The 16448-nt window shown below is 49.8% G+C and overlaps 1 protein-coding gene across 1 annotated transcript in view; it reads right to left on the bottom strand.

The window, feature by feature from the left end:
• The window catches only part of LOC118923168 (voltage-dependent calcium channel subunit alpha-2/delta-4), an 86479-nt gene extending 75423 nt beyond the window's left edge, over positions 1–11056 (bottom strand). The window contains exons 1-6 of the mRNA XM_057491271.1: positions 11004–11056; positions 9620–9701; positions 7740–7856; positions 3217–3276; positions 1681–1843; positions 1138–1269 (exon numbers count right to left, since the gene is read on the bottom strand). Coding sequence (XP_057347254.1) covers positions 1138–1269; positions 1681–1843; positions 3217–3276; positions 7740–7856; positions 9620–9701; positions 11004–11056 — 607 coding nt within the window. The remainder of the gene's footprint in view (positions 1–1137; positions 1270–1680; positions 1844–3216; positions 3277–7739; positions 7857–9619; positions 9702–11003) is intronic.
• Between the last annotated feature and the right edge of the window lie 5392 nt (positions 11057–16448).

The following is a 16448-nucleotide window of genomic DNA, read 5'->3' as shown; positions in this document are numbered from 1 at the left end:
AAATTTTTTAAAAAGTAGAAAATAAATAAATAAATAAATAAATAAACAAACAAGCAAATAAATAAATAATTCCACAGGGATAGTGCGCCATGATGAAGGATCATGGCGACCCCATACCTCTGCCCAAGGGCTGAAATGCATCTGCAAGTGTGGGTGTGGGTGTGAGAAACAGCCCCTCTTTAGGACTGATGGGCTCCCATCCAGACTGTGACCTTTGCATGCAGGTGACATCTCTGGAAGCCCTGATGTGACAGGGATATTCACAGGAGTCCCACCCTGGAAAACACTTGAGGGACAGTGAGTTGTCTTCAAGAATTGAAGGGCCACTTCATGTTAGGGGGTGAACTTGTTTATCAAGGCCCCAGAGAACAGGAAACGAACTGGCACTAGGTTTGGGTTCAGGCCGAGAAACAAGGCACATGCTGACAATCGGAGCACATGAGCTCTAAAATCCCTCTGCACTCCTAGAGAGGGACTGGCTTTGCAGCCTGGGGACACAGTGGGATCCTCAGGACCTTTCTGATTTGCTGTCACAGAAAAACAAGGCAACTTTAAGACTTTCCAGACCCTGTGCTAAAATGTGAAAATGGATTGGAGTGAAATGTGGAGGTGCACTGCCTTAATGGGAAGTAAGAAAAGTTAGAACTCTTTAAGTTTTGTGGTAGACATTTTTGTTTTCTATTTTCTTGCTGGACAAGGGAACTTTCCTCACAGTTAGGGTGGCCACTAATCACTTAGTAACCTGTGACATTTCCTACAATGCTGTTGAACATTTCAAGTGAGTATGCCCCATTTCTCCAATAAGGATGTGACTTCAAGATCAAGAATTATTTTATCCTCCATTGCATCTTCCCTGGTGCTTTTCTTAGGACAAGAGTTCAACGTGGGCATTTATTGACTGGCTCTCATGGTGTTTGATGGTTTCTTTCATTCATTCATTCATTTAATAGCTCTTTATTGAAAATGTGCTTATCTACTGTGCAGAGTGTCAAAGTGTGGGATGGAGGTGATTTTGGTAGGAGGGCCAAGCTTATTCCTTGAGGGTCTAAGTGCCAGGGTCCTTCTTCAGTGCCTCCACTGCCTTATTCCCAGAGAAGAAACTGAAAGCATCACAGAGATCCCTCCCTGTGTCCTTACCTGGAAAGATCCTGAAGAATCCAGCTGAGCTGCCAAAATATTGCCAGGTCAATGTTGGATCTCTCTGGAAGTTTTCCACAAAAACAGGGTTCAAGGCTTCAGACATGTAGACCCCGTTTAAAATATCTGGGCCTAAAGGGTTGGATTATAGAAGGAATGGCAGGGAAATCAGTCAGAAGTGACAGGGACCAATCCCTCACCTGCTGAGTGCACGTGCACACACCCCCAAACACACACACACACACACACACATACACACACTGACATAAACACACACGCAGACAGACACGCGGCTTACATAGGTCACAACTCGCCTCTCCAGCTCCCTTGGAGAACCACACACACACCCTCTGACTTGGGAACACTGTTTTCTCCCAGCCCAAGCTTGGGTAGAATGATTTTTCTTCCCTCTTTCAGTAAAGGAAATTGGAGGATCAGTTTACACCCTGCAGAGCTTCTTGAGAACATGGAGGTAGACTGCTGCACCCTGACAGTGATCAAGCGGTGAGAGTGTGCCGGGCGCTGGGTGGGCCCCCACTGTACCTTTGTTGTACACGTTGGTGGGCAGCTGCACGGTGCTCCTGGTGGTGTTCACCCTCAGGTTGCTGAAATGCGCGTTGGCCTCCAGGACGAACGCGGCCCCCATCTCCACGTAGTTGCCATTCTTGTCCTTCTCATTGATCAGGATCGAGTTGTAATAGTCAAACTGGAGTGGGTGGGGGGAAAGGGAGCAGGCGCAGGGGCCCCACAGAGTGAGAGAGAAAGAGAAAAGGCGGCCATCAGAGGGCTCAGGCCTCAGAGACAGGGCCAGCCAGACTGACATCGTCCGTGTAAGCAACGTTTGTGGAGAAGGCAGGCAGTGAGGGGTGAGTGTATCTGGAGCACCGGAGTGGATGGCTGACTACTTGTTTTATGTAAACTGTCCAGATTATTGCTTCAGCTCTCCGCTTTGTTTAGAGTGTGTGGACACTGCTAGAGGTGAAGACAGACACAGGCAGACATAGATTCAAGGAGAGATACAGAGACAGAGGCAGCCCCACTGGCACCACCAATCCTTCCAGGGCGGAAAGGCTCCTAAGAACCCAGAATGGTGCGTTCCTGAGAGAGGAGGCCTCTCTCTTTAGGAAACTGCCCACAGCCTGGGTCTGAGGCAGGGCCTGTGAGTCCTGTGTGCCTCTGAGGAGCCAGGAGTTGGCTCTCTGGCTCTTGCATGCAGCATTGGAGGGCCCACTCGGGTTGCCACACTGGAGCCATCCCCAGACCCTCTTCCCCCTCCCTCCATGCCAGCTGGTTCGGATCTTGAGCATTCCCCTCAGGCCCCCCTTTGCCCTGCCCCATGTCACCAGTGCTGCTGACAGCATGAGCTTCCTAAAGCACAAATAGGGTTGTGCACCTCCCCTTCTCAAGCCCTACAATATGTACCATCCATGGCTGAATAAGTGCCAGATTCCTACCTTTTCACAGTCACTTTCTACTTCACAATTCCCTGGACATAAAGGACTGACCCCTGACAATTTCCTCAATCTTGCTTTCTTATTTCAGTGTCTTCCTTTCCCTCAGCCTAGAAACCCTTTCTTGTGCCTTTGCCTGCTCACATCTTCCGAGGCCCAAGGCCCAGCCCTAATGCCGTCTGTCCGCAGGGGCTTCTGAGTTCTTCTCCCCTTCCCTCCACATTCTTGGAACATTGTTTATCTGCTTGCAAGGGCTTGTTACATTGCCTTATACTGGAGTTACTCAGTCTCCCAGCCTCTCAACTTTATCTGTGCTGAGGCTAGAACATTGCAGCTGCATAATAATGTCTATGGGATGACTAGCCTGATACCAATGCCCCCCACGCCCCAGGTCTTGGTAATTATCTTTCCTACCTGGCCCATAAATCCCTCTTAAAAGAATCAATAGCATTTCAGAATCAAATTATTGTAGGTTCATACAAATCCTGTGCACATTAAAAAAAGCACTGGCCTCCCATCTCTCCCCATCCCTCCACTCTGGCACTCAGGGGACCCTGGCCCTCGGTGGGGGTTTGAGGATTAGCCCTTATACCCTCCCAGCAGCAGCTCTGGAAGCAGAAGGACTCACCACCAGAGATTCATTGAATTCATGGTTCAGATCAGCTTCCTCAGCAGCCTCTACCAGATTCTAAGGAACAGGAGCACAAGGGGAGAATAAATGGGCAGAAGGAGGCCAGTGGGTCCTAGTGAGTTCTGCTCCTAAGAATATATAGGGGCTCCATAGCAGCACTGTTCATAATAACCCAAAGGAAAATGCATACTACTAAGTGAAAGCTATCAACCTGAAAAGTCTATTAACTATGATTCCAACTGCAAGACGTTATGGGAAAGGCAAAACTGTGGAGACAGTACAAAGATCAGTGGTGGCCAGGGGTTTGTGGGGAAGGAGGGAGAGGCAGGAAACAAAGGATTTTTTAGGTCAGTGAGACTATTCTGTATGACACTATAATGGTGGATACGTGGCATTTATACATTTTTCAAAACCCACAGAATGTACAACACCAAGACTGACTCCTAAAATAAACTATGGACTTTGGGTGATAATGAAGTGTCATGTATGCTCATTGATTGTAACAAATGTTTCACAGTTGGTAGGGGGTGTTAATAGCTCGTGAGGCTGTGTGTTTGTGGGGTCAGGGAGCATATGGGAACTCTCTGTACTTTCTTTGCAATTTTTCTGTGAACCTAAAAGTGCTATAATAAGTAGTCTACTAAAAATGTGTATAATAAGTAGTCTACTAAATATGTATGTATTCACTCCCTGAAAGGTGGAAACAACTCAAATGTCTGTCAGACAACGAATGGATAAACAACATGTGCAATATCCATAAAATGGAATATTACTCAGCTGTAAAAAGAACAAAGTTCTGATACATGTTAAAACATGGAGGAACCTTGAAGACATTATGCTAAGTGAGAAACTCCAGAAACAAAAGGTCACAGCTTGTATGATTCCATTTATTTGAACATCCAGAACAGGAAAATCCATAGACAGAAAGCAAATTACGGATGCCAGGAGCCAGGGGTAGGGTGAATGGCAGTGATTCCTTAGTGGGCACAGGGTTTGGGGGTGATATTAAGTTCTGAAACTAGATAGTGATGATAGTTGCACAACACTGCAAAATAACCTAATGCCACTGAATTATATACTTTAAAGCTGTTGAAATGATTAGAATGCTAACTTTTATATTATGTGTATTTACCACAATTTTAAAAAAAAAAGAAGGTGAGCATCACAGAGCATCATGGGAAGTAAGGAAATTAAAGAAGATGCAGACAGTGGAAAGGCATCCCATGTTCGTAGATGGGAATAATTAATTCTGATGAAATGTCCTGACTACCCAAAGTGATCTTTGTACTTCCCAATGTAATTTCTACTTCACAATTCCCTGGACATTGTCATTCTTTACAGAAATAGAAAAAATAATCCTAACATTCATATGGAACCACAAAAGACCTTGAATAGCCAAAGCAATCTTGGGCAAAAAGAACAAAGCTGGAGGCATCACATTTGCTGATTTCAAAATATATTATAAACCTACAGTCAACGAAACAGCTGGTACTGGCATAAAAACAGACGTATAGATAAATGGAACAGAATAGAAAGCCCAGAAATAAATCCATTCATCTATGATCAACAAATCTTTGAGGGTGTCAAGTACACACAATGGTGAAAAAAAGGCTCTTCAATAAATGGTGTTGGGAAAACTGGATATCCACATACACAAGAATTAAATTGGACCTTTTTATCTCACACCACATATAAAAACAAAAAATGGATTAAAGACTTAAATGTAAGACCTGACACCATAAAATTACTAGAAGAAAAGATAGGAAAAGCTTCTTAACACTGGTCCTTTTTGGGAGGGGGTATGACACCAAAAGCACAGGCAACAAAAGCAAAAATAGAAACAGGATTGCATCAAATCAAAAAGCTTCTGCACAGCCAAGTGATTAATCAATAGAGTAAAAAGGCAACTTACAGAATGGGAGAAAATACTCATGAAACATATATCTGACAAGAGGCTAATATCAAAAATATACAAGGAACCCCTATAACTCAATGGAAAAAATAATCTGATTCAAAATATGTTTAAAGTACCTGAATAGACATTTCTCCAAAGAAGACATAAATGATGAACAGATGTATGAAAAGGTGCTCAACTTCAGAAATCACCAGGGAAATACAAATCAAAACTACAATGAGATATCACCTCACACCTGTTAGAATGGCCTGGGGGGTCAGGGAGCATATGGGAACTCTAATAAAAAAAGATTTCAAGTGTTGGTGAGGATGTGGAGAAAAAGGAACCCTCATGCACTGTTGGTGGGAATGTAAGTTGGTGCCACCATATGGAAGACAATATGGAGATTCTCTGAAAAATTAAAAATAGAACTAACACAGCAATCCCACTTCTGGGTATATATCCAAAAAAATGAAGTCAGGATCTCAAAAAGATATCTGCACGCCCATGTTCATTGAAGTATTATTCACAATAATCAAGATATGGAAACAATTGCTAGTCAACAGTCGAATGGATAAAGAAAATGTGAGCTATACCACTATGTGTGTGTGTGTGTGTGTGTGTGTGTGTGTGTGTGGTGTGTGTGTATGATAGAATAATATTCAGCCTTTAAAAACACAGAAATCCTTCCATTTGCAACAGCATGGATGAATCTGGAAGACATTATGCTAAGTGAAATAAGCAAGATGAAAAAGACAAATATTGCATAATCTCATTTGTATGTGGAATCTGTACTTGTCAAACTCATAGAAAGAGAGAGTGGGATGGTGGTTCCCAGGGGCTGGGGGGATGGCTAAATGGGAAGATGTTGGCCAAGGGGCACAAAATTTCAGCTATGCAGGATGAATAAATTGTGGGGAACTGACATACATCAATGTGACTCAGTTGACAATATTGTCTTGTGTACTTGAAACTTGCAAAGAGGTAGACCTTGGGTGTTATCACCATCCTTACATACATGAAAGGGTAAGTTGAGGGGCAATGGACGTGCTGATTGGCTTGGTTCGGTGAATATTTCCCAATGTGCATTTCTATTGGGTCCTCAGGTTGCACACCTTAAATATATACAATTTTTGATTATCAGTTACACCTCAGTACATCTGGAGAAAAGAAAGAAGACCTGAGCTCCTATTCTGGCTTTGTCAGGGGTGAGCCACTAAGCCTCTCTGGGTCTCTATTCCTGCAACTGTGAATTGGGTAGACTAGTCCATACCTACCCTGCTCTCAGCCCCAGGTTCCTAGGATGTGATACAGAGATTCCACAGAGCAAAAATCATTTTAGTGCTGCTTTGCAGGAACTTTCCCCATGGGTACTCGCAAAGAAGGGCCCTTGGCTGTGCCCCCCGGCAGAACCCCCAGCAGGGAGGAGGGATGGTGCTGGAGAAGGTCCACAGGCAGGTGCTCATTTGGTTGGGATCCCCCATTGAAGCAGTGCGAATGACACAGGGAGGAGCCGCAGGAGCCCCGAGGCTGCACCTGCAGGGCGACCTTGACTGCCTGTGCTTTAGTGTGCAGGGACCAGCATGTGGGCAGTGGTGCACCCTGAATCCCTCTGGCTGTGCTCCACCCAGAGAGGAGTTTAAACAGCACTGCAGACGGAAGGAGGCAGGTGGTGCTGGCTGCCTGTGAGGTCAGGGTCCTTCTGCCGGGGCCCAGGAGGGCTTTCTAGCCACAGGTACCTGCTCACTGGTTCCTGATGCTAACACCCCTTGCCCTTGAGTCTGGAGAAAAGAGGCTGCAGATCAGAACGTGTGGGCAGGAAGGACCCAGAGGCTCTGACAGTGGATCCTCCCAGAGGGGGGGTTTTGGTGGGCAGACAGGGCACATGGGCTGGGTTGCAAGTTGCCAGCTTCCCCACCTGTCCCAGTGCTGACCTCAGCCTCCCCCGCACAGTCGCCATCCTGGTCTCATCCCCGCTTCCCTGTTCTCCTGGACCCCAGAGGGAGTCGTTTCGGGGATGACACTGGTCTCCCAGGGCCGGACTTCTGGCTGGGGGAGGCAGGAACTGTCCCTAACCAGCCAGGTCGCCACAGGTGTCCAGGGCAGACACTTCAGGCCAGGTACATGACATTCTGTTTCTGCCAGGCCCAGCTGGGCTGGTGGGTGCCCAGCAACAGAACTGCCTGAGCTCGAGGCCTGTCATGGTGAGGACCTCTGCTGTGCAGCCCTCACAGCCTTTGGGTGCCGGGGAGGCTGGGTCCCCACGGTGGGAGGGCAGAGCGTGGGAGAGGAGCCGGAGGGCTGGGGAGCGGCTCGGGGCGAGAGAGCTCTGCTCCGCACCCTCTGCAGCCAGCTGTGCTGCTCCCGCTCCTGCCGGTCTGCCCGCCATCCTCACCGCAGCCCCTCCATCGATTCACTCAGCAAGTGACCCCTGACCCTCACTCCTCGCTGCGGGGTACAGCCCTGAATATGAGGTCCTGATGCAGAGGCCCTCTTAACACTCTATTGGGCAAGCTCAAATCCTAGCCCTCTCCTCTCTGCTCTGCCTCCCATCATTTCCTCCTTCGCGAGGATTTCCTCCCCGGGGACTGGGGTGGACCCACAAAGACCACGGGACCCGGAGCACCTGGATTGCCTCCACTTTCCTGCGTAGCATCGTCTCCATGTCCTCTGAGAACTTCCTCACCAGTGCCAAGCCATCCACCTCCTCGATCCCCAGCCTGGGCTCCACGTCCTTGTACTCCTGTTTCAGGGAAGGCAGAGATGGCACCTGCTGCCCGGTCCGGGCTCGCGCGGCCTGCATCTCCCCAGCAGGTGCCATCCTGCCCACGGTCTCATTTGCTTGACCAAAGCTGAGGACAGCCCTCCCCTCCCCAATAACGTTCTAGGTGCCGCTTATCTCTGTTTGAGTGCTGTGGACCCATTTTCTGTCGATATCCTTAGGAGGGAGTACACTGAGGCTCAGAGAGACCATTGCCCGGGACCAAGGTCACACAGCCAGTGAGCCGGGAACCTGGGAGGGAGCAGGTCTCCCAGACTCCATGACCTGTGTGTGTCATGCTGCTTCTCTGGGCTGCTCTGGGGGACTGTGACACATCCCTTCATTCTCCCCATGCCCTGTGGCATCAGCGTGCCCTGCTCATGTCCGTGTGAACTGCAGTTCTCACTGCATGGGCTCTGCCAGCAGCAGCACGTGTCCACACAGCCTGAGAAACTGCCAGGGGGCCCAGGAGAGTGAAGAGATCTGGGTTCAAGTTACTCTTTGGGCCTGAGGGAGACAATCTCTCACCTTGTGTTCATGAAGGCTAATGACCCAGCTCACAACCTATTGCCATGTGACCTTAGGCCAGTTACTCAGTTTCCTGAACAGTGAGATGTGACATGTGCATGGCTTTAGAGAATGCTCTAGAATACATAGACTTCTAGAAGGCTTTACCCCAAACAGCTCATAATCATTGCTCTGCTCTCCTCACCTGTGGTTGAAGGCACATGTGAAATGGTGCTTCGCAGTATAGGAGCTCCTGTGGCGTGAGTGGAGGTGGGTCTGAGCTGCCAGCCCTGCAGCCTGTGGGGCCCAGGAGGGGGTGGCTCACCCTGGCTCCTCCCGTGATGAGGGGGCTTCAGGGTGGCTGTGCAGGTGCAAAAGCCTAGGATTTGCTTTTAGCAACATTTAAAAATTGGTGAAGAGGGTGCTCCCCTCATGAGGTTGTGGTGAGAATTAAATCGTGACTATAAAACTAACATAATAATAAAGAATGGCAAGTTGCTATTAACACTGGTCTGGGAGGTGCAGATATTAGAAGGAAGTGAGGTTTATCATCTAGTGGGAGGACAAGCTAAGTGTCAGTCTACTCATAAAGCCATCAATAAATAAGAGCATGCGGGGCCAGCACATCAACCTTTGTGCCCCTTGCCCAGGCACCCAGGCATGGATCAGGCCTCAGGCCCCTGCCGGAGCCTTCCAGGCCCTGTGAGGCTGGGACTCCTGAGCACCGGAGGCCTGGAGAGGTCTCCCCACGCAGAGGCCCGAGGCTGCACCTGCTCCCACCCACAGCCCTCCTGCTGGCCTCTCTCAGGGGCGTCTGGGCTTCACTTGGCCCTCCCCTTCCTCTCCTTCCTGGGTCACAGGGTCTTGGGTTCAGGCTGCAGCCCAGCCTGTTCACTCCTGTCCCCTCTCCACTTTGTTCTCCACAGCCACTCCTACCCCTGCCCCACAAATCTCTTGCCCAGCTAATTCTGCCTGGCATTGGCTTCCCCAGGGATCTGAGCAGACACCATTCTTGTGGCCACCCTGTGGTACTGACTCCCCAGTGACATGCTCTGTGACTTGGGCAAATCAATCCCTTCCCTGGGCCTCAGTTTCCCATCTGAAAAATGAGGAGGTTGGATTAGATGATCTCCAAGACTCCTGGTAGCATGGGCATCAGGCACTCTTCTCCACCAGGAGGGAGTCGCAGCTAACTACCCTCTGACCCCCTTGGGAGCTCCTGGAAGCAGGGGACTGACCTTCTGCAGCAAAAGAGAGCCCGAGTATTTGGTCACTGTGCTATACAAGTCTCCGCCGAAGGTATCTGCCCATAGCTTCACTCTGCCAGTGATGAGAGAACATGTGTGTACTCATGTGCACACATACAGATCCAGAGACACGTGCATAGATGCTCACAGATATGCACACACACTCATGCAAATAGAAAGCAAGTGTCTGTGCACAGACCCACAATCACACACAAGCACACAGACACACATAATACACAGAGTTGTGCATACATATGCATGGTCACACATCACACACATACACATGCAAATGCATACACACTGACATATACCCAGAAAAACACACACAAGGAGCTACTGTCCTTCCTGACCAGGGCAGGACACCCAGAGGCCCCACCGGGAACTCAGTGGCAGCTGAGGGCCGGGCCCGGGGCTGGCGAGCCCAGAGTCAGGCTTTGGTTCTGGGTTCTCAGCCCCTGTCCCCAAGCCCCCAAGGATTCTGGTTTGTGGGTGGAGAAAGGGGAGGAGGGAGGAGGGGAAGAGGCAGTGGCCAGGCCCGGACCAGAGCGGCTGGACCCCAAGCATGGAAACAGGAACCACTAGGCCCAGTGGCAGCTTCTCAAGCAGCTGTTCCCTAAAGGGTGTCCTGCTCAAAGTCAGCATAGCCTGGATCCTCTGCTAAAGCCTCAGAGGCAGCATGAGGAGAGGGGACAGAGGAAAAGGCCCTGAGTGGCTTCGGCAGAGGTGAGGGCACACCAGGCAGGGAGGGCCTGAGGAGGCCACTGCTCCCTTGGTGGGCAGGCAGCCCAGCTGAGGAACCCAGAAGGGCGGGTGTCCCGATATCTGGAGGTGGTGGGGGCCTGAAGCTCAGCATACAGGCCCGTGTCCAAGCCTCTCCAGATGGGGCAAAAGGAGTCTGTCTGCATGACTGTGTGGAAACCATCATTCATTCAGTCAGCCGATGATCACTGAGGCCCTGCTACATGCCAGGCGCTGTACACAGCACTGGAGGCACACCATAGTCTGGCTGTTGTGAAACCCTCAGTTGGAGGGACACCTCTTCACACACAGAAAGCATATTACATGTTTGAAGGGGCATTGACAGAGCTCGGGATGGGCAGTGGTGTGCTAGACGGCTTCCTGAGAGAGGAAGTATCTGACTTCTGTGTTAGAAGTTTGGGAGAGGTTAGGCCAAAAAAGCAATTTGAAAGAGAATTCTGGGTATAGAAGAGCTTGGAGGAGTCAAAAATGACTTCCATGTTTCCAGCTCAGATGGTTGAGGGGATGGTGTTGCTACTTAAAAAAATTAAGACTATAAAGAAGAAGTCAGGGAGGGTGGAAGGTAATGAATGTAAGCAGGGTTGCATAGAATGTGAGGTTCCTGACACAGGGCTACCTTGTGCCAATGGGCAAGTTGCACACTGCACAATTCAAGAAGGCACCAATCATGTTGTTTGTTGGAAGTCACAAACCTGAATTCAAAACCTCACATGATATTCAGGAAGAGCCATGCATAGGCAATGGTATGTGAAGCCAATGGGTAGAGGCAGGGCTAAGAGCCATTAGTACATGGGTGGGAGGTGAAATTTTGAGGGTAGATGGTCTCTCAAGGGGAGTGTCTAGCTTAAGACTTGTGGCGAGCCCTGGGGAATACCAACAGTCTCAGGGGCAGGCGGAAGCCTGGGCATGTGTGGGGGCAGAGGGCTGAGCGGCTGGACACAAAGAGGAGGTGGGCTGCAAGTGGGCAGTTTCAAGAGGCATTCAGTGGGAGAGAAGGGTGCGGGGTCAGCGGGTGGCGCAGCGTGGGGGCCCCCCACTGCAGCCGGCTCTCTCCAGGTTTGTGTGGAGCTGGTCCACAGTGTGGCTCCCTTCTACCAAGACCTGGATCCCAGCCATGTTTGCTTGGCACTCAGCCTGTTCCTGGAGTTCTCCTACTATTAGCTGCTGTGTGTTCTGGGGGTGAAAATTATGCTCAGCATCTCCTTCAGCAACAGATAGTTTTATGGCCTGGCCCTACTAGACAGCTTCACGTAACGGGGAAGTGCAGGCCAGGCTGACTCGAGATCAGATTCCAGCACTTCATTTACTCACTACATGAACTTGGGGAGACCCAACTCCAGGCTTCCTTCCTCAACTTCAGAATAGGGGTACTGTTCCCCACCTCACTGAACTGCTGTGTGGAGCAAAGACACTACTTGTAGGCACTGAACATCAAGCTGGGCATGCAGAAAGCAGAGGTCATTCAACCAGACGGCAACAGTGCTGTTCAAGTCCCCCACTCAACAAAGCTAAACACAAACATGGTGTGTTGTCCAAGCTCCCTGTCCTCACTTCTGTTAAGACATGAGGCTGACAGTTGACTCTGGTGGCCTAACCATCATGCTGAGCTTGGATATGCACTGAGCAAGCAGCCCCCTTTAGACTAGAGTGCTTTATTCCCTTAATGTACTGGAAATTTCTATAATAGGACCACCCGAGCTAAGGACTAAAGAACAGACACCCCCGAAAGGTCGCACAGTAATCACAATTTACACTACAGTGTAAATGACTGATATCAGATGCTTTCCTGGTCTTAATGACGAGCTGTAGAATTGGGGCCTGGAAAGAGGCAGGGAGGCATGGGAGGGAAGGCTGAGACCACAAAGTCTGATTTTTACCAAGTTGCTGGCTGCACAAGCCGTTTTGTTGGTTCAGATTGCTTTGCCCACGTCTCCCAGCCACCCCTTGGGGAGCCAAGGTGACGTTCTGAGCTGACACAGGCCCTGCTCCCAGTCGCCTGGTCACAGGGATTGTTCTGGAAGGAGCATCTGCACAGCAGGTGCTCCAGGCACTGCTTGCCTCCTGATGAGGGAGGGCCCTGACCATCAGCTCTGCTTAAGCCATCAGGTGTCTGGGGAGCCGCAGGTGGGACTGCCTGGGTGGGAGTGCTTTTGGGAAGAGAGGAGGCTGAAGCAAAGGTGTTCACAGCCAGAAAGGGCAGGTGGGTGGTGGAAGCCCCTTGGGGGGGCCCCAAGGAAGTCAGAGGTGGGCAGGCAGGGGGTTGAGGTCTGCCAGAGGGAAGAAAGGGAGGAAAGGGCAAAGGGTTTCATGGGGTGGGAGCTGAACTCAATGCTTACGTTTCCAGAGGAATCTTGGTCTGCCCCTGCGTAGGGGGCAGGGAGGCGCTGAACAGAAGCAGGCACAGGGTGATCACGGTCTTTGGCAGGGAGGCCAAGGCCCCGGGCCACTGGTGGCAGGGCATCCTGCAGTGGGGGGAGCTGGGGTCTGGCTAGGACCTGGGGAGTCTGGGCATCGCACCTGGGCTGGTCCAGCACAGGAGAGGAAAGAGCAGCCTCTGCAGTCTGCCCCCCAGCTCCTTAGGATGCCACCAAGTCTTCTGCCTTCCAGGTCCTGGAGGGCCTGGGGCTCTCCAGCATTCAGTACGGTCCTGGCTGCAGAGCTGGAGAGGGCAGAGGCTCCTCCGTGCCCCACAGAGAAAAGCCAACAGAGGGGCCGCCCTCCCTGGCCCCAGGCTCCTGCTGGCTGGGCTGGGAGGTTGGGACAAAGTGAGTTTGTTAATCCGGTGCCCTCTCCTCTAATCCCCCGCCCGCCCGACAGCAGGGAGGAGGTGGTGGGAGTGGCCTCAACAGATTACCCTGATTTCCAAGGACAGGGCTTGGCTCATTCCAGTAGGGGTCATAACACGACCTTCTGTTTTAAAAAGGCAGATCCGTCCCTTCTGGACCCAGAGGGAGGATGCTGCGACACTGCCCCTAGGAGAACAGCTGGCATTTGCCTTGTGCTCGATTTACCAGGAGATGTAGCAAATCCTCTTTAAACCTCAGCGTGATCGTGGGAGGTGGCGTCATCATCCCCGTTTTCAGGGGCACTTGCGGGCCAGGGATGCATGGGGACAGAGTTGGGACTCCAGCTCTGGCACATGTCCTCAGGCCACAGATAACATCCTGTGGCCCACATGGATGGTCTCACCTGCTCCTGGTTCCAGGCTGGGAATGCATATTCTGAGGTGCCCATGAGGCTTCCAGCCACCCCCTCCCCCCGCACAAGCATGGGCCTCCCTTTCCTGGGGGGAGGGGGTTGGGGTTGGCTAGCAACCTGGTCCTACAGCCAAACACTTCTGTAATATACGCAAAAGTAAAATAGCTCAACCACAGCCGGTTGACCTCTTCCTCTTTCCAATCCAGCTTCTTCGTTTGATTTTCCCTTTGTTGGGTGATGTTTGAGTGGCTGTGGACATTCTGGGGATCCAGCTAAGAGGAAGTTGAATTGGGGAAGTGTTTAATTTGGACTTGGGGGGTACACTTCTGTAGCTCACTGCTTGTGTCTGCAGCCACTCAGTGTAGAATGGCTTCCAGGAACACTCCCCACTTAGAGCCCAGGACGCGCAGGTGCAGCCTGAGCCGTTCATCGCCGAGTGGATGGCCTGCAGCGCCCACCACTGGAGGTATGTGGGAGGGGAGGGAAAGTGGGGTTTTAAATACACTGAGCCAGAAGCTAGACTGCAGGAGAGTCTTCCAAAGATCAAACAAACAAAATTGCCAGCAGGGGACTTGGCTCTCACCAAGGTCTGGCCCAAACAGTTCTCTCTCGTTAGGAAAATAGTTAAAATTAACTGTATATAAACACATCTTAAATCGTCTTTTCTTCTGACGGGAATTACCCAAACAGCATCTGATCAAAATTCTTGTGTTTGTGGGTATAAAGTGGTGACAGGACTGCACACAGGGCACTGAGAGTGGGAAGCCGCGGGTTACGCCCCCCCACCTGCTAGAGTGCTTCTTAGTGTACCCGATGCCCCTTGTCCTGACAAAATCTGTCCGTTTCAGCAAAATGGTCACCAGCACGGAGACATGCCTGCAAAAGCAAGTGTTCTAGGGACAAAACTCCTACACATATTCATCAGTAAGTCAATGTTATATCAGACTAATCTGGTTACACAACTATGTGGCTCAATACAATGTGGCAGAGATTTTTAAATGCATTTGAATTGCTCCTATGAGTGCCTCATTGCAGATGAGTTTTGTATACTTTACAGGATTACAAATCATACCAAGTTTAGAAAAAGTACTGCACGAGCCAGTTGGGCAATTTAATAAAAAAAACAAATGTGTAATTTTTCTAGGTTTTGTGATTTTTGTGGTATTCATCAACTTCTTAAAATTCAAAAATCAGAGTGATTTTCATTCTAAATAAATATTCACTTTTATATCTATTTTTGTATTTGTAATCTTCTTTTTCGATTGTAAGCTTCCAACCCTGCAGGACCTGGGCCCTCTCTCCCATTCTGGCAGCTGCTTCTCACAGGTGCTGACTGACTCGAAAGAGTTAAGCCCAGGAGCTGCTTAGAAAGCAATCCCCATGCTCATGTCCCTCAGTCCAGACCAGCTGGTGCCTTGGGCCCCACCTAGCCCCTGAGATTTGCTCAGGAAACCTTCAAAGCACTTAATAAAGAAAAATGCTGATATTGCAATGGTGGGTAAAGTAATATTATGTCTTTTGAAAGACCTATAAGGGATGTACCCTACAAGGGTGCCCTAACCAGCTGTTCGGAGTAAAATACCTTTTAAATAATTTTAAGCTGCAGGCATACTTGAAGATACTGTAGATAGTGTGTGGCTGGGTTCCAGGCCACTGCAATAAAGCAAATATCTCAATGAGGTGAGTCAAGTGAATTTTTTGGTTTCTCAGTGCTTATATAGTTGCAATTACCTATACAGCAGCCCACTATGTATCCCCCAGCATTATGTCAAAAAAAGTACATATATTAATTTCATTGCTTAAAACTGTTCACCATCATCTGAGCTTTCAGTGAGTTGTAGTTGCCAATCACGGATCACTGTAACAATATTGCTGGAGTTACCTAAATGGGACACAGAGACACGACGTGGCAAACACTCCTGGAAAATGATGCTGATAGGCTTGCTCACAGCAGGGTTGCCACAAACGTTCAGTTTGTGAAATACACAGTGACCGCAAGGCACGATAAAGCGAGGGACGCCTGTATGTTGCTTTGTGGGTATTGTTGACTCTGCCCATTTTGTTTATTAGGTCTGTGGCCCCTCTTACTGCACACATTGTGAAATACAAGGGGTTGTGGTGGGAGTAAGGGAGGGGGCGGGGAGGGCAGAGGATTTCAGAGCTGAATGACCAGAGAAGGGATTTCTTAGCAGGAATACAATGAAGCGTGGCAGCAGAGCACAGACCTAAGAATTCTCAGTCCTGAAGATACATCTTTGAACCTCAGTACCTTCAGGGGCTCATCCCTTAGCTGTAGGCCAGGCTGACATATCATTCACCCCAGTTAGGAGGGAATTTATGCTGTGGCTTTATTTTTAAGGTCTCTTCTTGGCCAGTCTTTCATCTCAAGCCCGTTTGATTTAATCCAGCCTACCCGCTTGCCTGGGGCGCCTGCTTGGCGTCAGCGCCCCCACGAGGCGCTGGAGATGTGCTACGCAGAGCTGGAATGAGACTGGACGTGACGCTGGAGATACACATTCAGAGTCCACCCAGGGAGGCTGACCTCAAACTGACACTCGGCCAGAGCTCTACGTGGGCTGACACACAAGGGAAGGATCGGGCAGCATAGCCTAGGGAAAGATTCCTTCCTCACAGTGGGTAAAGAGGAGGGGAAGTTTTAAGGAAGTCTTCACAGTGAAAGGGACATTTGAATTTGGCTTTAAAGGATGAATAGGAGTTCATCAGTCGGAGTTGGAGACTATTCAAGGGAGAGTTACAAGGAGCAGACAGGAAGCAAGAATCAGAAGGAACAAAAGCAGGAAACCATAGGCATGTTATGCTGTACACACTTTTGGGGAAATAGTGAATACCAGTTATCTATTAC

The sequence above is a fragment of the Manis pentadactyla genome, chromosome 14, assembly GCF_030020395.1.
Source record: "Manis pentadactyla isolate mManPen7 chromosome 14, mManPen7.hap1, whole genome shotgun sequence".
NCBI classification, from domain to species: domain Eukaryota; kingdom Metazoa; phylum Chordata; class Mammalia; order Pholidota; family Manidae; genus Manis; species Manis pentadactyla.
Note: the sequence above shows the minus strand (reverse complement) of the source record. Positions and strands in the feature narration are given on the sequence as shown.